This window comes from Cryptomeria japonica, chromosome 3 (genome assembly GCF_030272615.1).
Source record: "Cryptomeria japonica chromosome 3, Sugi_1.0, whole genome shotgun sequence".
In the NCBI taxonomy this organism is placed as follows: Eukaryota; Viridiplantae; Streptophyta; class Pinopsida; order Cupressales; family Cupressaceae; genus Cryptomeria; species Cryptomeria japonica.
Genome location: NC_081407.1, coordinates 515870646 through 515893414, shown reverse-complemented (window position 1 = coordinate 515893414; position 22769 = coordinate 515870646). Strand labels below are relative to the sequence as shown.

Here is a 22769-nt window from a genome sequence, read left to right as displayed (position 1 = left end):
AAAAGCACATTTAGACATCTTCGCATACAGGGATTCACACTCAAGAATACTCAACACAATATCTATGTGTTTCAAATACTCCTCCCAAGTCTTACTGTAAATCAGTATGTCATCAAAGAATATCAACACAAACCTCCTCAACTGATCTCTGAATGTCTTGTTCATACAGGACTGGAAGGTAGCTGGTGCATTTGTCAAACCAAAGGGCATGACTAAGAACTCGAAGTGTCCATAATGACACCTGAAGGTTGTCTTCTCCACATCATTCTCCCTGACCCGAATCTGATGATAGCCAAATCTCAAATCTATCTTGGAGAAGTAACAGGCACCATGCAACTCATCTATGAGTTCATCAATACGGAGAATCGGATATCTGTTTTTTATCGTTTTCTTGTTTAACTCCCTGTAATCAATGCACATCCTGAAAGTACTGTCATTTTTAACTAGCACCACTGAAGAAGCAAACGGACTCTTACTAGGCCTGATGTGCCCCATCTCGAGAAGCTCTTTGATAGCCTTCTCGATCTCATCCTTATACCTTTTTGGATGTCTGTAGGGTGTAGTAATAACAGGTTTTGCTCCCTCTAATTCTATAACATGCTCAATGCCCCTATCAGGAGGTCTACCTAGAGGTATATCATCAAACACTTTGGAGTGTTTGGTCAATAGTGACTGAATCTATGGAGGATATTCCTGCTTCTCCTGTCCCGTTCCCTCTGCCATCACTAAAATCTCAGCTCCCCACTGCACCTGGTCATGACGAATCAACCTCTCCATTCGTCTAAGTGTAACCATTCTAAGACCACCATCTGACAAACCACGAAGTACCACTTTCCTGCCCTAATGCTCAAATCTCATTTCTACTCTCTCCAAATTCAATGTAAACTCAACCAAAGAAGTCATCCAAGTCATGCCTAGTATGACATCATAGTCTCCCATGTCTACAACATAAAAATCATCAACCAATTCATAATCACCAATCCTCGTGTGCAAATTAGAAATTTTCTGCATACATAGGAGTTTATGCTCACTAGCCACCATAACTCTGAATCCATCATGCTCCTCTATCTATAATCCCCGTTTTGCCACAACCTGAGCATCAATGAAATTATGAGTAGCACCAGTGTCAATCAAAGATATCAATCGCTGCCCCTGGATCACACCACGCACCTTATAGGTAATAGACTTTTGAGTGCCTGTCAAGCGTGCTATCACCCTGTCATCACTGCTATCCTCACTAGCTGCTGATTTACTATCGCTGCCCCCTGAAGAAGATGAACTTTCTAAACTCTCAGAGGATGTCTCCTCAGCTGAAAAGTACTCAATCTGCTTGGCCTTAGCCTTAAGAGGACATTTATGAGAAGGATCCCAAGACTCCCTATAGTGAAAACATAATTTCTTCCTTCGGATCTCATTCAGTTAGTCATTATCTAGTTTCTTAGTACCCTCACGTGGCTGATGTGAATCCTTATGGGATGTTTTCTTATCTTTGTCCTTCCTATAAAAAGAGTCCTTAGACTTGAATTTGCTCTTGTAGGATGAGAGTGCCAAGTCCTTAGCCTTTTTGATGGCCTCCTGCAATGTCAAAGGATCGTGTCATTTGACCCAACCACGTAAAGGATCTGAAAGACCATCCATAAATAAGACAACAAGTCTCCTTTCTGAAATATCAGTCACTAATACTACTAACCGCTGAAATTCTGAAATGTAAACATCTACTGATCCCCACTGTCTAAGTTGTGCTAGCTCTTTGAAATGCAACTTAGGATCCTTGGTGTCAAACCTCTCAATCGGTCATTCTGTGAACTCAACATAAGAGGTAATCTGTCCATGTCCCATAGTTACCATTCCGTGGTGCCACCACTCATGAGCAACTCCATCAAGGTGTATAGCAGCATACTTAATAGCTTCCTCCTCAGGCATAGGATTTAGCTGAAGGTAAGTGTCCACCTTTTGGACCCAAGCTCGTGTCATAGTCTTACCAGATGCATCAAAATTAGGTAATGATAGCTTCCCCACTTTCTTCCTTAACTCATAGTTTTGATTCTTGTCTCCTGCACGAGGCATGTGTCTCATCCTCACATCAATATAGCCCCCAAGAGTTATAGTTGCCTGAAAGTCCTGTCCTCCACTCTCCCAATCTCTCTGAAACTGATCCTATAAGTCTACAATTTGTGGCTCAATAGCTGGCTGAACTGGAACTCTAGGCAGAAAGGTAGGTATGAGAGGTCTAGAACTCGCTGTCCTAGTGGGTTGTGCTACATGTCCAAAATTATCTGCCATATGTCCTCCTCTATTTCCGTTGTGCTCACCATTATTGCCTCCATTTTGTCCATTATTTCCCCCTTGCTGATTATTAATACCTCCTTGCTGATTATTAATTCCACCTTGTTGATTTTTTCCAGAGTTACCACCACCAAAGTTTTTCACATTTATGCCCATTTGTCTAGCTATCATCTGTGTCAATAAATCCAACCACTAATTCTGTTGCCGTGCCCTTTGCTCTGCTAGTTGTTGTCCCTGTACCAGCGTGTCCAATAACTGAATAAAACGTTCCTCACCCAGGTCTCTTCTCTCTCCCATATTTCTAACTAAAGAGGGATCACCAATTTCTTCAATAACAAGTGGTTCTTCCTATCCTACTCCGGCCTGATTGTTAAGGTTAGCGTTGGACCTGTTTCTCCTCAAATAATACTGATGGTGCATGAGTTTTTAACCCCTTGGGAGGGTAGAATCTTCTGCTCTGATACCACTGTAATAGGCTACCCTGTCTTAGAGAATAGAATGACTGAATTTTTTCCTTTCCGGAATGTTGTGGTTAAGTTGATCCTGATTTACAGACACTGTGGCAAAACAAGGCTCCTTCCTTATTACCCGTGCACTTTACTTGGACTGCTGCTATCTACAGTTCGCCCAGACTATAATCCCCTTCATACTCTCCATCAATCAGCAGCTACAATCATCGTCCAATGCAACTGTCCCAGTGTAGTGTGTAGTTCAAACGCCACTCTCAAACGTCTTCTCTTGCTGGAAATTATCAGCAGTTATACACCCAAAAAGACCTTCTATTCATACGCCCAGCCACCACATATGATTTGGTGTTCTATGCAACCAGCCGACAGTTCACCAGTGGCATTCACTCAACATTCAACCCTCAGCAAACGTCTAATGTTCTATGTGGCTGTTCGACAGACCCTATGTGCTGCAATTTGTGCCTTGACTGTTCCACTTTACCACTGCCACGGATACTCCTTATTCACTGACAAGAAGACCCTGCGTAGTAACCTTCAAATGCTGTGTTGAACCTACAGGTTGTCACTTACAGTTCTACGTACCTCCTAAGCTGCCATATCATACTTGTAATATCTATGCCATACATGGCATTCACAATACATTCCTCCAGAAACATTGTTCGATTTGCAAAATATTCCAGAACTGGGAGCTATGAAGAATACCTATTTAGTTCTGTGATTTTTCCAGCAAACTCCCTGTTTGATTTGGAGTATCTTATGCCCTTCAACTCCTTCAATGTCAAATTGTTTTTAAAGATTTCCCAAACCTGGGCTTTCACAGGCAAGAGAAATGACACATCTGAGGGATTTTGTCCCCAAATGCCGAGAAGATTTTCCAGAACTGAATCCAGAAACACAAATTCCATGAACACAATTCCCAAGATATCCCCAATCTTCATTAAATGCTCTATTTATGACTTCAATTGGGCACATTTCCCAAAGCACCACAAATGTGGGATAAATGTAAGTTAGAATAAAATATTATTATCCCCTTGTGTCTCCACAAAGAAGGGGTACTTTTAATATTTATTTTTTTAACATTAGCTTGTATTTAATAACCCCTTAAGTTAAATAATTAAATTTAACTTTAGTAACTTTTGATTTTTGTCTAAATACTTGATTCCCCCATTTGAAATGCAATCCAGGAGAATAATTAAATGCACCAAAATGAAGTCAACCAAAAATCGCTCTAAAATTTACTTGACACTGTGCCCAAACTAACTTACTATAAATAGTAAGTTCCTGGAAAACTTGTCAAATCACTTCCGATTGGCCTGCAACTGAAATTGCCTATGCCAATTCCATCAATGATCCTTGAAAAGTCCTAGTTAGCCCTCGGGACCAAGGCAAAAAGGACTAACGACAACGTCGCCAGCTGCTAAAAAGGGGACATTACAATCTTTCAAAATATTAAGTAAACCACCATAAAGGACATCCATGGAACTGGAAACAAATGGGAAACTTGCAACTTAGAGACAGAAACCATGATTGTGAATGCAACTGCAGAATATGGAAAACATGCCTACAAAGTAGACTTGATAAGAGTAGGCTATCATTATATATCTTTATCAATCCATGGGACAGGTTTGCTAAGTGGTCTGGGACCTTTGGGAAGGCCCAAAGAATCACCTTCTTAGCTCGGATTGACACTTCCCTATCACTAATTGAAGGGTTAGTAATGCTTATTTCTGAGTTGAAATAGTTTAACCGGAAACTGATCATTTACCATTAACCTGAATCTGATCATTTATCATCAACCAGAAAACTCGTAATGATTACCAAGTTCAAAATTTCAAAATCCTTAGCCAAAAGCAACAGGAAAATCCGGGGAAGAAAATTGCTTGGACAGCTAAGTGGGCGTCTCACTAGGCTCACAAAAGACATAATTGAGATGTTATCATGCAATTAAGCCCTTGTTGCAGAAGTAATCCAAGAATGCGGTGCCATGATCTCATATGCACTTCCCTTTGAGAGAGTATTTACTCGTCGGGGCCATTTAGCCGGTTTCGGAGCCTGCTAATTAGCTGCAATAATTTGGAATGTAAAAATTATTTGTTTCTCATTCATAAGAGATTATGGAGTATGATATTATAGACTGTGATCCGAATTTTTTAAAGCTTGCAACTTGGATTAATGGACTGTAAAAATCCGGCGTTTATTATTAAAGATAACTGATGTTTTAAATAGCATTAGTGGATTTGCATCATTCGTAAGCACAGGAAAGATAAGTAACCCCGATGATGCTTCACATCATATAAATCAACTATACGGCACCAGCGTGTTGAAAAGGAAAATGATGAAGATTGGGCTAGTAAAGGATTGCATACAAGCTAATAAAATTTGACCTGTAGAAGTGCAGAAAGGTCATCCTCTACTCTTATCCTCCCTCCACATTGAATGACTTGGATGTTCCTCTGCCTATGAGCAGCCCGCTTGTGTGTACTTGAAAAACAAAAGACGTAGGCAGGCGAGCTGAAACTCACACCGCATCTCAGACTGGAACCAGGAATCGTAAAAATAGACATGACAAATTCGCACCTCACAATCTATCTAATTAACTCTCAATAGACAAATTCGCACCCCACAATCTATCCAATTAACTTTCCATAGACAAATTCGGGACTATGGAAGGTCTACAAACATTATGTTTTTCAAGTGAAAGTTGGTCCTAAAAAATAGAGGTGATATTGGGTCACCACACAAAAAATCAATATCTGGTTGGAAAAAAGTAACTCCCAAAATATTATGATATTTTTTAAACAAGAACATGTTGGAGGATCATATTCATTTGGCTTTAAGTTATATTTAATACGTTGTGATTTTTTTATTATTATTATTTGAAGAAAATTTAAATTAGTATAATTTAGATGTAAATTAGTACCATTTAGATGTCTACAGTATGCACTTTGTCATTTAGATGTCTACAGTATGCACTTTGTCATTAAATCAAGTATCCTTTCACACATGTGATAAATTTTGATTATTTTAAATGAGTTCTTAATCTATTTGGCATTGTTTGTTTCCTCTCACTCTTGTTTTACAAACTATTTACCATCTTTTAAAGAGTTAAAATAGTCAAAGTAAGATGAGGATATTTATCTTGTTCATTCAAATTAAATCCAACCATGTCACTTGGAAAACATGGAAATGTTGGAGTCAATGAACACTGAGACGGGGGGGTGAATCAGTGTTCTACAAATTTTAAACTTATTACTCTGATTCTTTAACCACCAGAAGCATAAGAAAGAAAGTAAAGTGCAGCAACACAAAACAAGTAACCAAGCAACCATAACACCAAGTTTTTTTTACGTGGAAACGCAGATGGGAAAAACCACGGTGGGATTTGAACCCACAATATTATTCTACTATGGCCAGTAGCAAAACAATATTACATAAGGGGAATGCACTAGCATTCAGGCTAGAGTTCACTGGTCAAGTTACAAAAACATCATGCTCCAAGATGTCACTGAGAGTCATCGCTCTATTGTCAAACTTCGAACCGTAGTGGCTATCACAATGTTATTTGATATCTTTCGACCAAGTACTTCACCGGTTTCATCCAGGCATGTCACAGCTTGAATTTCCTGCTTAGTGATCTTAAAGGGCCTATCTAGCCATGTGAACTAATCATGGACTCGACTAAGGACGTACCAGATCCATTATGCTTTATCAAATAACGAGAAATGGATGAACTGCGCAAAACCCCTGTCTTAAAGATTATGATATTCTAGTTTAAGGTTCCCCAAGTTGTGCATCAAATGTTTGTTGTACAGGAACAACATATCAGCACTCCCAAGCTCCTCAAGATCATAATGGATGTATGCCTTAATATCCTCGCTGTGAAGAACGTTGTAGGGTATCGAAGAAAATGCGCCTTCCAGATCATCTTTGACAAACTTGAAGGGATGTCTCTTAAAAATAAGTCTAGCCCTATCCTTAATCTCAACAACCAATGGGGTAGCAATTCCAGATGTTGATGCCATTTTGAATCTAGGGTTTGAAAATGGATAGCTTCGTGAAATAGATAAATACCTTTTGATTCAACCAGACATAAGAAATCGCTTTCAGATCGCTACAAGCTCGATTTAGATCACCAAATCTTCTCTCTTCGCTGCACTGCTCTTTTCTCTTGATCACATTGTGAAAAATAAACCTTTGAAATGCCTTTTTAACCTCTGAAAACCTAATTCTACGTTGTAATAAATGCTTAAACCGATTACCATTCTTTTCATGAAATCACTTACCGAAGCCTCAAATCTCCATCATATCTTTAGGATAACATCTACATACATGATTTAAACCTTCTGCAGCCTTTCAGAATCGGTTACAGATCACCGAAGTGGGGTTTCTATGAATCTGCATGTAAAACTTCCCCTAAGACCAAAAAGCCCTAGTTACCGGATGAGGTTCCATCATCGGATTCAGGAGTGGATCCATTAGAATCATCCTTTTTAACCCACATCTTCTTATGATGATCTTTGATTTCATCTACTTTTTCTATTCCTTTCTCATCTGATTTGCCTTTGTTTACCGGACCATTATTCTTGTTTCTGCAATATTTTGAAATGTGACCTTGTTTGTTGCATGCATGGCAAACAACATTTCTCTACATAGGTTTGAAATTCATCTGATTTGGTCTCATCCTTCATTGGTTAGAGATATGTCCAAACATCCCACAAGCATAACATCTCTTATTATAAAAATTATTCATTACTACTCTGCACATGTTTGACTTGTGACCAAAATTGTTGCGTATGAAACACTGACCAATAAAGGGAGGACCATTGTTCACATTATTTATTTCATTATTCATCCTACTTCTGCATTGATTTTAGGTTGTCTTATCGGAGGATTCTTTCTCTTTTGATGGTTAGATTTTGCATTACTCTATCCAAAACCGGAGGATTCTCCTTTCTCATATCCAAGTCCTCGTATGTCTTTTCCATGTCTCTGACTATCCAACATCTCATCCAGCTTTTTTGAGCTAGCATTAGATTTGTCTTTGTATTTATTTGCAGTAGCAAGTTCATCTCTTAAGGCAACAATCTGTCTTTCAAGTTCTTGTCCATCATTCCTTGATTGCATCAACTCAAGCTTCAACTGGTCATTCTCATAGGTAAGTCTGTAGCATTCATCTGACCTATCTTTCAATGATTGAGTCAAACTTTCTTCATCTTCTTCTGGTCTTCAATCTCCTTAGTCAGCTTCATCACAATGGATTTTATCTCATTCTTCAATACAACATTCTCTCTAGCAAACTTTTCACATTCATCGGTTTTGCTTTGGTCTTCAATGCTTTGCTCATGTTTCTCCTTCAGCTTGTCCATTGGCTATTTCCTCTTGTCTCTTGAAGTGTTGACTTGTTCTTTCAAATCTTTAATGAAGTCTTCAACTACATTCAAGTTTCTCTTTAAGGAACTTATTTCATTTCTTGTTGCATTAAGATCTTCAAGTGCCACACAAAGTTGTCTTTGCAAACCGGAATCCATTTCTTCAATCTCCCAGACCTTCCTCAACCAATTAAGCTTCCTTAGAGGAACTAGCCTCTTATACCAATTGTTGGAATCAATGAACGTTGAGAGGGGGGAGTGAATCAATGTTCTATAAATTTTAAACTTGTTACTCTGATTCTTAACCACCAGAAGCATAAGAAAGAAAGTAAAGTGCAACAACACAAAACAAGTAACCAAGCAACCATAACACCAAGATTTTTTTACGTGAAAACCCAAATGGGAAAAACCACGGTGGGATTTGAACCCACAATATTATTCCACTATGGCTAGTAGCAAAACAATATTGCATAAGGGGAATGCACTTGCATTCAAGCACACTGCCTAGAGCTCACTGCTCAATTTACAAAAATAGGGCAACAACCCCGGAGGAAGGTGTTGGGTCTCAAATCAACAGATTGGATAGGTTCTAAGGAAATGCCAACTCCTATGCTCAAACCCTCAAATTGACTTGGCCAACTTATAGAGTGAACCTATTTGGGTACTAACTCTCTCACTTTAGGCTCTGTAGGACCTAGGCGGGTATACCTACTCACTATTTGTTCCTTCAACCAATGCTTTTTATAGCAGATTTAATGTCTTGATTTGACTTCCTCCTATCTCAGAATGGCATAAGCTCCTAGGATGGAGATATAGCAGATGAGTTCAAGATTGTTGTTGTAGAAGCTATTTGATCTTTGTGCTTGAAATATATATATATATATATATATATATATATATATATATATATATATATATATATATATATATATATATATATATATATATACACTATTGCTAATTTAGTCTAGAATTCCTACTCAGCTACTCCTATTACTTTTAATGTGAAAGTATGAATTGATGAATTGTATTTTATAGATGACCAATGCCTTTCTTTGTTGTTTGGGCTACAAAGTCTTTATATCTCTTTAGGACGTATTGTGTAAACTTATGAGACAGTTTTTAAACCCACCCCCTCTCGATGAGTCTGTCAGTTACTATTTCTTATGAGCTCTACTTCAATGTCTATATTGTAAACCGCCTGAATGAATTTAATTCTAACCTTAAGAGACCATCCAAGGAAGAAATAAAAGGAACAATTACAATTCACAAGTAAATCTTTTTTATCCAAATCTACAATATGAAACACAAAATTTTACTGGAAGAACACAAATAACCTTATCTCCTTTAGATAATATCATAAGCAACTGCCTATAGAAAAATGCAGTAATCCGCAACACATATGCAAAGGAAAAACAACTGATTATATTATATATATTCGCCAAAATAGTACAGTGGTAAGCCTGAGGCTATAATCTACTCCTTTCTCTAATGATGTTCCCTATTACAAAAGTTTCCCCCTTTATATGAGAGTATACATTATCACCAAGCATTGTGGCTTTTCAACATATAACCACTAACTAACACTTTTGTTAACAAACTGGAAGATAAACAAATTCAACACCCCTATGTGTTTGATGTACTTGTCATCTTTATACATCACAATATCACTGTTTAGCATCCTCATGTCGTTCTCCATCAGGAAATAATCGGACAGAATGTGATTCACATCATGTGACAAGTCTTTGTCCCGATCCAATTCTGCCATTGCTTCACCTCAACTAACTCCTATTTCCATTGTTCTAATGATGCCAACTCACCATCATTATAAAAAGAGGGCACCCTAGGGGTATTCCCATCATTCAGACTCTGAAACTCTTTCCTTAATTGATTCGCAAATTCATCATGGTATTTCAAGTAAGCCTCAACTTCAATTCTCTCACCTGGATTCATCTTTGATTTTTGCAGTAGTCAATAATCATTTCGATGAAAATATGTCTTTCGATCATTAAGTCCATCGACCCCTTTTGCTTCTATCGACGACATTTTTGTTTCGAACATTACTTCGACTAGGTATTTTCTCCCTTCATCGAAATGTTGCATTCGGTCATTACCGCCTCCTCATCGATATACATCTAACGTCCATCGGGTTTCATGTCGAAGAAACCTTGGGCTTCGGTGACTTCCTTTATCTTTCCATCGAAACACCTTTTCTATCGATATCACTACACTCCTTCAATGAATGGGTATATTGTTTCATCGAAGCCTTTCTTTATCCTCTCTTGTTGTCTTCCACCAATAAAGTTGTATCGGCGAAACAATGCATATCAAAGACATGCCTTTTAGCCGCCTCGAAACTCATATCCTTATCAATATCTTTTATCGATGTAGCTTCCTTCTGTTTGATTGATATCATTCTTTCGATAAGAACGCTTCTTTTGGTGAGTTTCCTTCATGTTGTGTCGATGGTATTATTTCCTCGAAAGCTTTCTCCCGTCGATGAAAACGTCTCTGCTTTCTTCGATATCTTCCGTCGGTAAAATCATTGCTTTTGATGAGTCCTTTTCAGAGTTCATCGGTGTTCCTTTTCTTTCGATGCCCTTTTTATATCGATGAGACATCGCTGGGTCTCATCGATATTATTTGGATTTTGGATATTTCGATAGAATGCTATCAAATTTGTTCGATAACTTATGGGTTTTTACGGTATCAATGAAAATGATGATTTCCTCCAAAGATAGATGGCTTCTAAGATTTAATTTCTCAAATCAAGATATTTTACTTAATTCACATTTGATGCTCAACAATGGCTCTGACTAGGGATGGGGGTATGCTACAGATACCTTCAAGAATCTAGACTCTTTGGTTTGTGTATAAGGAAAGAAGATTTAAAGGAAATGTGGTTTTTACAATGGCAGTGAAACCTAAACTATTATACATGAAGAAGGCCCCTTTTAAGAAAAGAAGTTTTTTAAGAACTGTCCATGTACTGGCAATTCCTTAATTTCTCCTGTAGTATTTTGGAGAAAATAAGAATCTTCTCCTGCTTTATCTGTAATCACATACGGTCCAAGCCATAAAGCTTCAAACTTGCCATGTTTACCCTTATCTTGACTCCTAGCATTCCACATCAAAACCAAATCACCAATTTTAAATTTTATGTCTGTTATTCTTGTCATATAACTTTTTCATCTGATTCTGGATTTTAATGTTTTGCTCCTAAGCTTCTACCCTGACTTCATCAAGCTTTACCAACTGCATCAGCCTCTCTTGTAAAGGATCATCAATCTCTATTCCTTCTTGTGTTATGAATTTATGTACAGGTAGGAGGTTATCTAGAGGGAGTCTTGCCCTTTTACCATAAACCAGTTCATATGGAGACTTCCCTGTAGATTTTTTTTTTGTCACTCTATCTGCCCATAATGCTAAATTCAGTTTTGAGTCCCATGCCTTTTTATTCTGTCCCAACACCCTTTCGATGATTTTTAGGATGTTTTTTTGTCTTGACTCAGCCTGTCCATTACCTTGAGGGTGGTAAGGGGATGAATGAGATATTGTGATGCCATACTCTTCACAAAAGGTATTAAATTCTTCAGACCTAAAAGCCATGTCGTTATCAAAGATGATTCTTGCAGGAACACCGAATCTAGTAATGATATTTTCCAGTATGAATTTCACCACTACTTTACTAGTAGTCTGTTTAGTAGGTACTGCTTCCACCCATTTAGTAAAGTAGTCTGTGGCAACCAAAATCCACCTGTGTCCTCCACTTGACTTTTCTGATATTTCTCCTATAAAGCCTATTCCCCATTGTTGAAATGGTTCTTCAACCTGCATCGGTCTTAGTGGGAGTGATCCTTGATACTTCATTTTGCCCGAGAATTTCTGACAAGCCTCACATTTTCTAACATAAGCATAGAAATTATTGAACACACATGGCCAAAAATATCCAGCTCTTAAGATCTTGTGTGTAGTAGTTTTGGCTGAGAAGTGACCACCACAAACCCCTTCATGCATCTCATGTAGGATCTTCTCTGCTTGGTGTTCATCTAAGCACAACAACAATATCCCATCTCTATTTTTCCAATACAAGTCTCCATTGATGATCACATATTTCACGGATTTCAGTTTAATATTCTCTTTTGATTATCAGTCATATCATCTGGACATCTCATGTGCTTGAGATAATACATGATATCTGCATACCAGGCTGTATTTTCAATACTGAAACTAGCTTCATCCATGCCAACCTCATTTACCTGAAATTCTTCAACCTCTGCTCCTGCCATAAGTTTAGCTAGTCCCTGGCATTTGATAACTTGGGAAATTTTGAGCTCAATATTGAATTCTTGAATCTGATTGATCCATTTGCACCTTTTCCCTGTGACCTCAGTCTACCTGAATATGTCTTTTATCATTGCATTGGGAACATATGCTATGCCTTTTGCACCTACCAAATATGGTCTAAATTGTTTTACTACTTTTACCAGGGCATAAGCTTGCTTTTCATTTAGGTCGTATTTAACTTCGGATGAATTCAGTGACTTACTGAAATATGCAATAGGTTGTTCACAATTATCCTGGTTCTTTTGTAACAACACTGATGCTACCGTATGACAAGATGCAAATGGAAAAATCAAAAAGGGTTTATTAAAATCTAGGGATATCAATATTGGTGCCTCAGATATTGCCCTCTTTATATCTATAAATGCATCCAATGTCTCTGCATGCCAATCAATTTTAGCTTCCTTTTTAAGCATCCTCACTATAGGTTTTATGATATCTGCAAAATTAAGGATGAATCTTCTAACAAAATTGATTTGTCCCAAAAATGATTGAACAACTTTGATAGTCTTAGGGATAGGTATTTCATTTATTGCAGCTACTCTTTCAGGATCAATCTTCACCCCTTCCTTGGACACTATATGTCTCAGGAGCTTTCCTTCTTCAACTGTGAAATGACATTTCTTCGGATTGAGAGAAATTCCATATTCCAAAGGTTTCTTAAATACTTTCTCAAGTTGATCGCAATGGTCTTTGACCCTTTTTGAATAAGTTGTTAAGTCATCCTGATACACCACCATTATTACATCAATTAGCTCTGTAGACACTACATCCATTGCCCTCTGAAATGTTGCTCCTGCATTTGTTAATCCAAATGGCATTCTTGCATACACATATGTGCCCCATGGTGTTGTGAAAGTTGTCTTATATTGTTCAGCTTCTTTAACTTTCACCTGATTATACCCTGAGAATCCATCCATCATGGATAATAAATCACATCCAGTTACTTTTTGCAACATATTATCCATGTTTGGCAAAGGGTAATTATCTTTTAATGATGATATGTTTAGATTCCTGAAATCTACACATAGTCTTATGTCCCCATTTTTCTTCCTGACAGGTACCAAATTTGAAACCCAAGTATAATATCTACAAGGTTTAATTATCCCTGCATCTTTCATTTTTATTATTTCCTCTTTCATCTTAGGGAGTAAAGCTAGATTTATAGGCCTCTGCTTTTGTTTGAATGGTTTGTCATTAGGCTTAAGAGGTATCTCATGTTGGAAAAGATCTTCCTTGTATGCTTTGAGGTCATCATAAGACCATGCAAACACATGCTTATATTTTCTGAGTAACATTACTAACTGTTGTTTCAGTTTAGGAGTCAATTTATTACCAATAAAAACATGCCTTGGTGATTCTTTGCTTCCCAAATTAATCTGCTCAACATCAATTTCTTTGACCAAGGCTCCTTTGATCTCGACTTTGACTTGTATGTTGAAAGTTCTTTCTAGTGCGACTAGTCCTCTGGGTATTTTATTAGACTTCAGCTGTATGACTTCTTGTCCCAACAAATTCTCCTTCCCATTTGTCATCTCTACAAAGTTATTAAAATTGATAGCTTGTGCTTGGTAGCGATCCACACAGTGCAAAAACTTTAACAAATCGTTGTCATCATGAAAAACTTGCCAGTTGTACAAATTATCCAGAACAAAAGGCCTGACTTTTATTTCCATTTCTGAGACTCCATTCAGTGTTATATCATTCTCCTTCAAAGCAACATTGGCCAAGAAGTCAGCAATGATGTTCTTTGATCTGTCAATCCATTTTATTTGGAAAGCATCAAATAGTTCTATGGTATCCCATACAACATCCCTGTATTGTTTCAACCTGAGATGTTTGGAGGCATATTTTTGTTTGATTTGAGATATGACTAGTTCTGAGTCTCCAAAGACACTGAGCAATTTGATTCCATGCTTGGTAACCACATTTAGTCTAGTGAGTAAAGCTTCGTATTCTGCAATATTATTTGTACACTCAAACATCAGTTTAAAAGAATATTTGAACGTCTCTCCATCTGGTGAAATAAATACGATCCCAGCTCCACTTCCTTCCTTGCTGCATGATCCATCAAAGTACATCTTCCATACTTGATCTTTACTCTCCTTGACTGTAGACTCTATTGAGGTCGATCCTCCCAATTCTTTTTTTGTCAACTCTACTTTGAAGTTGTCCATATTTGACTGGATGAAACATACTGAATCAACAGGTTCCGCCTCCTTGATGATGTATTCAGAGCGAGGTTCTCTCTCAATCCTTACCTCCTATCCATTTACTGGTATAGTAGCATATGATAAGTCTAGTTGGACATGGCCTCCTATCAAATTCAACCATTGTCTTAACAATAACATACCATAGTTAGGAGGGACATCAACCACAGTGATGTCTATTTTATAAGATGCTTCTGGACATGCTGCCAATTTAAATTCAACATCCTTCATGACACCAACTACTGGGATGGAACGGTTATCCATGGCGTAGCATTTACCAAAATTTGTGTCCACTGACATTCCAAGTTCCCTCATGACTCCTACTGGCATAACATTTATAGCAGCTCCTGAGTCAATCATGCAATTTTTTATCATCTTGTTATTAATCATCGAGGTTACATAAAATGGGTCTACTTGAGAGGGATTTTTTGTTATTGTTGACCCCAAATATATGGTTGGAATAGGGTTATCATTATTTTGGCTATTTTGTTTATGTTCTTTGGTCTCTTCCTTAGATACACCATTGATCACCTTCAAGGTTTTTTCTCGATACTCCGAGAACTTCATCATCTCAAGTAGTGGGACAGAGACCTTCATCTGTGTCAAGGTGTTGGCAATATCAAATGATTTTGTAGTAGGCAGTACTAAAGTGTCCATCGTCTCATCCTTATCACCCTTTTGCATCCTAGAAACTTGCAACTCCTTTTCCTTAATTAACCTTGTGTTTTCTCCCTGGGTTCTACTCGGCTTAGTTATCGGTTTAGATGTTTTATTAATCTCCTTCATGAACATGCCTGATGGTTTGCCTTGTTCAGGGTTTATAGTTCTGTTTCTTAGCATATAAGTCCTTTTGGCTTGTTCATCAGCAGTTGTAGTAATCCTCTCTTGTTCTTCTTTAGAAGGGATCCTCAGCCTGACTTCATCTTCCTCATCTGAGAATACTTGTTGCATACAGCACTGCTGTTTAATCCGCCTAGAATTTACATCATTTCCTTCACTCCCCTCAGATGAGTCACAGTCCTCGAAGGATAGTAAGTTTATCGCATGATCATCTGCATATTCTTCATATTCTTCCTCTCTTCCCTACAACTTCATTGCCACCGCACACTGGTAAGGAGAATGAGGCATATCACACACTAAGCACCACATATCTTCATCAACCACCTGGTTCACCACTTTTCTCAAAGGATCTGGTATTTGGTTACCTTATTTTGGGTTCTTGTCCACTAGTTTTCCATCTTTCCATGCAGTATTATAAGGCACATCATGCAATCTGGGCCTATCATGGTGATAAAACTGTTGTTTTTCTGTTTTATTCACTCTAACAAACAATTATTTGAGAACATTCAACACCTTGTCCAACTTGTCATCGTCCTTTGTTTGTTTAGGGGCCTTTGGATTGAACAACCTTGCATCCTCCCTTCTTCCTATAGTTCCAGCTGCTTTCTTATTATTCTCTATAGTTATGGGCGCTTTCATAACTCCTTGAAGGGTTGTATGATTCTTTGTCCTGAGCTCATAGTTTGTTTTATTGTCAAAAGCATTCATGTAGTACAAAATGCTGACTTCAAGAACCGGTTTTATTCTATTAGGGATTTTATTCATAACTCTATTAAATCTCTTATTGAAATCGGCTACTGCTTCATTTGTATCCTTCTTAATGCTTATGATCTCATGTAAGGCAAATTCTGGGCTATTGTGGTCTTCGTATTGTTCAAGAAAAAGTCTTTTGAATTCTGTAAGGTTGTTTACTGAAAAATTTGGCAGTGCTCTGAACCAATCTCGGGCATCCTCTATCAATGACTGCATGAACAACTTCATCTTGACATCCTCATATGGGAGACATAACTCCTCCATAACTATGTCAAAAGCTTTGCAATGTGCTTCCCCTAAGATGGCATTACTCCCAGTGAACTTTGGTATTGCAGTCCTAATTTCATTAGGGATAGGATGAGAATACACCATCATCCCTGAAAAGTCAAACTACCTGATGCATTCTGTATTCATCAACTCGTATCCACCTTGGAAGAAATTTCCATAGTTCGGTTTCACATTGTTATTACCAGGAGGAAATTGGTTTTGTGGTTGAAAGTCGTTTTGATATGTAAAGGCATTGAACTGGTTATGCTGATACTCAGGAGGTAAATTGGGGTATGGGAAGTTGTTGGGGTGATTGTGTTGGTGCTCAGGAGGTATATTATTATATGGAAAGTCATTTGGCCTAAGATTATATAGAGGGTTTTCAAACACCTTGTAAGTATTGTTCCTTGCATTGGGTTTATCTATATTGTTTCTCCCTCTATTTGATCCTTGGGCTGCATGTTCACACTTCGCTCTGTATCTTTCCAAGTCATGATCAATATCATTTTCATTGATATTTATACCCAATCTAGCACATGATTCTATACATTCTTGTACTCTTCCCTCATCTTTCATTTCAATGGTTGCTTCCATCATTTGTTTCATCAAATCTGCCATACGATCTAATGCATCCACCTTGCTTGAGCCTAAGGAACTTGAAGCTCATGTCCTTCAATTTGGACGATGATTCTCAAAGCCAGGAGGGAATTTCCCTTTCCACGCTCTATCCACAGCTGCCAGGTCCTCATCCCCGGGGTATGTGGGAACTGTATAATTCTATTTACTCAAGGCTGTATGTGAATGGTTTTCAGAATAGTGTTGATTATACTTCCCATTCATAAAGTTATTTTTAGGTTCCATTGGACTATCTATTGATTTCTCCTTTGGATTTCTTTTACTTCTCTTCTGATCAAAGTTTAATTGGACTATGGGGTGGCCTTGTGTTATTGACCTCCTTCCGTACAGAAAATTTCTAATTTCAGAGTCGCCACCTTTCTTCTCAAGAGGAATTTGTATTTTGTATATGAGTTCTTTCCCACAACAGAGTACTTTTTTTTTTTTGAATGTTCCCCAGCAGAGTCACCAATCTGTTGGGTCTCAAATCAACAAATTGGATAGTTTCTAAGGAAATGCCAACTCCTATGCTCAAACCCTCCAATTGACTTGGCCAATTTATAGAGTGAACCTATTTGGTTACTAACTCTCTCACTTTAGGCTCTGCAGGACCTAGGCGGGTATACCTACTCACTAGTTGTTCCTTCAACTAATACTTTTTATAGTAGATTTAGTGTCTTGATTTGACTTCCTCCTATCTCAAAATGGCATAAGCTCCTAGGATGGATATATAGCAGATGAGTTCAAGATTGTTGTTGTAGAAGCTATTTGATCTTTGTTCTTGAAATATATATATACACTATTGCTAATTTATTCTAGAATTCCTACTCAGCTACTCCTATTACTTTTAATGTGAAAGTATGAATTGATGAGTTGTATTTTATAGATGACCAGTGCCTTTCTTTGTTGTTTGAGCTACAGAGTCTTTATACCTCTTTAGGACTTATTGTGTAAACTTATGAGACAATTTTTAAACCCACCCCCTCTCGATGAGTCTGTCAGTTATTGTTTCTTATGAGCTCTACTTCAATGTCTATATTGTAAACCACCCGAATGAATTTAACTCTAACCTTAAGAGACCATCCGAGGAAGAAATACAAGGAACAATTACAAATCGCAAGTAAATCTTTTTTATCCAAATCTACAATATGAAACACAAAATTTTACTGGAAGAACACAAATAACCTTATCTCCTTTAGATAATATCATAAGCAACTACCTATAGAAAAATGCAGTAATCCGCAACACATATGCAAAGGAAAAACAACTGATTATATTATATATATTCACCAAAATAGTACAGTGGTAAGCCTAAGGCTATAATCTACTCCTTTCTCTAATGATGTTCCCTATTACAAAAGTTTCCCCCTTTATATGAGAGTATACATTATCACCAAGCGTTGTGGCTTTTCAACATATAATCGCTAACTAACACTTTTGTTAACAAATTGGAAGATAAACAAATTCAGCACCCCTATGTGTTTGATGTACTTGTCATCTTTATACATCACAATATCACTGTTTAGCATCCTCATGTCGTTCTCCATCAGGAAATAATCAGACAGAATGTGATTCACATCATCTGATAAGTCTTTGTTCCGATCCAATTCTGCCACTGCTTGTTTCTTCACCTCAACTAACTCTTGTTTCCATTGTTCTAACAATGCCAACTCACCATCATTATAAAAAGAGGGAACCCTAGGGGTATTCCCATCATCCAGACTCTGAAACTCTTTCCTTAATTGATTCGCAAATTCATCATGGGATTTCAAGTAAGCCTCAACTTCAATTCTCTCACCTGGATTCATCTCTGATTTTCACGGCAGTCAATAATCATTTCGATGAAAATATGTCTTTTGATAATTTAGTCCATCGACCCCTTTTGCTTCTATCGATGACACTTTTGTTTCAAACATTACTTCGACTAGGTATTTTCTCGCTTCATCGAAATACTGCATTCGGTCATTATTATCGCCTCCTCATCGATATACATCTGACGTCCATCGGGTTTCATGTCAAAGAAACCTTGGGCTTCGATGAATTCCTTTATCTTTTCATCGAAACACCTTTTCTATCGATATCACTACACTCCTTCGATGAATGGGTATATTGTTTCATCGAAGCCTTTCTTTATCCTCTCTTGCCGTCTTCCACCAATAAAGTTGTATCGGAAAAACAACGCATATCAGAGACATGCCTTTTAGCCTCCTCGAAACTCATATCCTTATCGATATCTTTTATCAATGTAGCTTCCTTATGTTTGATTGATATCTTTCTTTCAATAAGAACGCTTCTTTCGGTGAGTTTCCTTCATGTTGCGTCGATGGTATTATTTCCTCGAAAGCTTTCTCCCGTTGATGAAAACATCTCTACTTTCTTTGATATCTTCCATCGGTAAAATCATTGCTTTTGATGAGTCCTTTTCAGAGTTCATCGGTGTTCCCTTTCCTTCAATGCCCTTTTTATATCGATGAGACATCGCTGGGTCTCATCGATATTATTTGGATTTTGGATATTTTGATAGAAAGCTATCAGATTTGTTCGATAACTTATGGGTTTTTACGGTATCAATGAAAATGATGATTTCCTCCAAAGATAGATGGTTTATAAGATTTAATTTCTCAAATCAAGATATTTTACTTAATTCAGATTTGATGCTCAATAGAAGGCTCACTGCCTTAGAAGAGATTACAAACTGATTACAATAAGTAGTGAACTGGAATTTAACATCTGATTATGCCAAAAATCAGTTCCAGTTTAAGTGCAAAATGATCTGCTACAACTGATCTGCTTATTTGCTCTGCAACTACTTACTGTATCAACCAAGATCAAGATGTGCACGTGAAACTGTGCTCAATTTCTTCAAACTGAGCTCAATTTCTTCAAACTGATATATCATACCATATATCACCCCAAATGCATTATCCAAATCGGTCTTATATATCTGGACTAGCAAAATTTATCTCCGACAAGTCGGCTTCACAAAATATAAAAAATCAAATGTGTAGCTGCAAGTTGGCTTAGATCTATTACTGAACCATATTCGGGACCCAAAAGACAAAATCACACACTTCCTATAGGTCTCACATATAGCCCCAAACACATTTCCAATCACCAGAATCATCTTAAAGAATTCAGACACACGATACACCACCAAACATGAAGAATACTCTGCTTTACTACTCTACCGGATACCGGATCTTCAAACAAGCATATGAATTAACACCAGAGGGTTGTTTGCCATGACAATTTGCTTCATATACCAAACCAGCTAATCACTGAAACTGGAACCTGCTTCACCGAAAACCACAAAACTATATACTGAGTTGCACTGACGCTCCTTAATCTAGGAATACTTTATCCAAGACATCCAGTTAGCCAAAACTTCATACTAGATCAGATCAAGAGGTTGATTTGCCATCAATAAAAACTCCTAAGAATCTACAAGCATCAGGAATCACCAATCTTCACGGAGCATCACCGGAACATCAAATGCCAACAAGAAAAAAGATGATTGTTGGGTAAAAGAGGCCATCCTACATGATTAGGAAAGTGCTAACAAAATTTGTTGTTAAGGTCTTACCTTTAGCCCCTACATAGGGAATACAAGGTAATCATAGGGTGATGAGGTACGTGGAACTATTATTTGTAATATTTTCAGATGAAATAATAAATTTAATTTTTTATTCGAGTGCTAACTTTTTCATATTCTTTTTGTAAATATATATTTTCATGTCACAAACTAAGAGAAAATAAAATGTTTCATCAATTTATGTATTTTAGACATAATGTTGATTAATAATAAATTAAATTGGACCTATAAAATAAGAGTTGAGAGTTGAGTATTAAATAGTTGAGAGAGAATGATACACATAATTTTGACATGATCTCAATTTTGTTCTTATGGTTAGTCAACTAATGTGATGGCATAAAAGATCAAAATTTGTGAACTAGATTAGAATATATACTAGCGTATATTGATAGCAGTAAATACATGGCTTGGGTGATTTGACAGTATTTCCTAGATGACCTCCAAATTGATTTAGGAAAAGGAAAAGAGCAAATGATAGGCTAGTATTCTATGGGTTATTGCTACCATTCATGCATAAGACAATCTCCTCCATTATCTCTAAAGAGAGAGAGAGAGAGAGAGAGAGAGAGAGAGAGAGAGAGAGAGAGAGAGAGAGAGAGAGAGAGAGAGAGAGAGAGAGAGAGAGAGAGAGAGAGAGAGAGAGAGAGAGAGAGAGAGAGAGAGAGATCATATAAATTAGTAGGAAAGATGATATGCTAAGTACATTCCTTGCACCCCACATAAAACTTTCTAATGACACAAAAATAAGTAAAATGACAAGCTTAGGTTAATACATAATTAATCACAAATTTTATTTATTTAATAGCTTGAACTGCCACTAGTGAATTCATTTTGAATAGTAGAAGAATGACTAGGTGTGTATGTTTTACACCAACTACATTGCAAATAACTACTCTCTCATGCGATGCATTTTATTCTCATATTTTTGGGTAAGAAACTAATTGGATATCCTAAGAAACTCTTTTGCTTCTATTAGCTCCCAAATCCTTTCAAATTTTGGGTGATAGGCTAGTGTGTTATTTCCATCCGTAGTGGTGATTATTCTACTTGGGTCTAAGCAAATCTAAGATTTTAGTTTCGTTGTTAAGAACATCTTGTTAAAATTTACCTACTAGGAATATAATGTCGTGTTTTCAATCATGCTAATAATATATAATAAAGTGTTCAAATATCACTAGCACAAATGATGTGGTGAGTATAATCCATGATTTTTTGTATTCATGTTTTGTTTAAAAATTATTTTGAATATGCGGAGATTGAACAATTTCTTAGATAAAAATAATGATTATAGGTCATAGTGGCCAAATGTGTGAAATGATTGGCAATTCTATATTAATTTCTAGTACTATCTTTGTTGAAATTTTTCAAGTCTAACCATAATCTAAATTTTATGGGAGAATAGATTTATATTTATTAAATTATTACTTTAGGGGGGCTAATTATGAAAATTTTATTCAAATGTGATGAGTGGTTAGTGAATTTCAACCATCTTTATCAAATAGTTCATGTATTAGGGAAAGGATGTCTAAACACACATCAATAAATCATCTTTTTATAGGTTTCAAAAACTTTAACATCTTCAAATAAGTTAAATCTAATGGTTCAAAGAGAATTGAGCAAGCACAACTCCAAGAAAGAAATAAGAGTAAATCTACTAATACAAAAAATACCAACAAAAGAATAGGATCGAGAATAAGAAATATTTCTTAGGAAAATATAGGATGCCAACAAAAGGAGGCGTGTGGGAGAAGAATTCCACATGAGAAAAAACACCCTCTTAGAATAACTAATCAAAATAGAAGAATGTAGGCTTAATAAATTTAGAATCAATGAATCACCTAGCCAAATCAAAATTACAACATGTACACCTCTCCAATGATTCACATGAGAACATCCCAACACACCACCACAAGTACCTCTTATTAAAACCAAGTTTACCAGTAAGTACTTCTTTATTGTGAAGTGGGTGAATTGATTGATATGATCCTCACTCAACATGATAATTATGTTGTCACCCATAGAACTA

The 22769-nt window shown here is 36.9% G+C and overlaps 1 protein-coding gene across 5 annotated transcripts in view; it reads right to left on the bottom strand.

Moving 5' to 3' along the window:
- The window catches only part of LOC131060201 (uncharacterized protein ycf45), a 288117-nt gene extending 282688 nt beyond the window's left edge, over positions 1-5429 (bottom strand). For 4 of the 5 annotated variants that reach the window (XM_057993353.2, XM_057993354.2, XM_057993356.2 and 1 more), the window contains exon 1: positions 5138-5429. In XM_057993353.2, coding sequence (XP_057849336.2) covers positions 5138-5317 — 180 coding nt within the window. In that variant the 5' untranslated portion in view covers positions 5318-5429. The remainder of the gene's footprint in view (positions 1-5137) is intronic. The other variant, XM_057993352.2, reaches the window with a different exon arrangement.
- Between the last annotated feature and the right edge of the window lie 17340 nt (positions 5430-22769).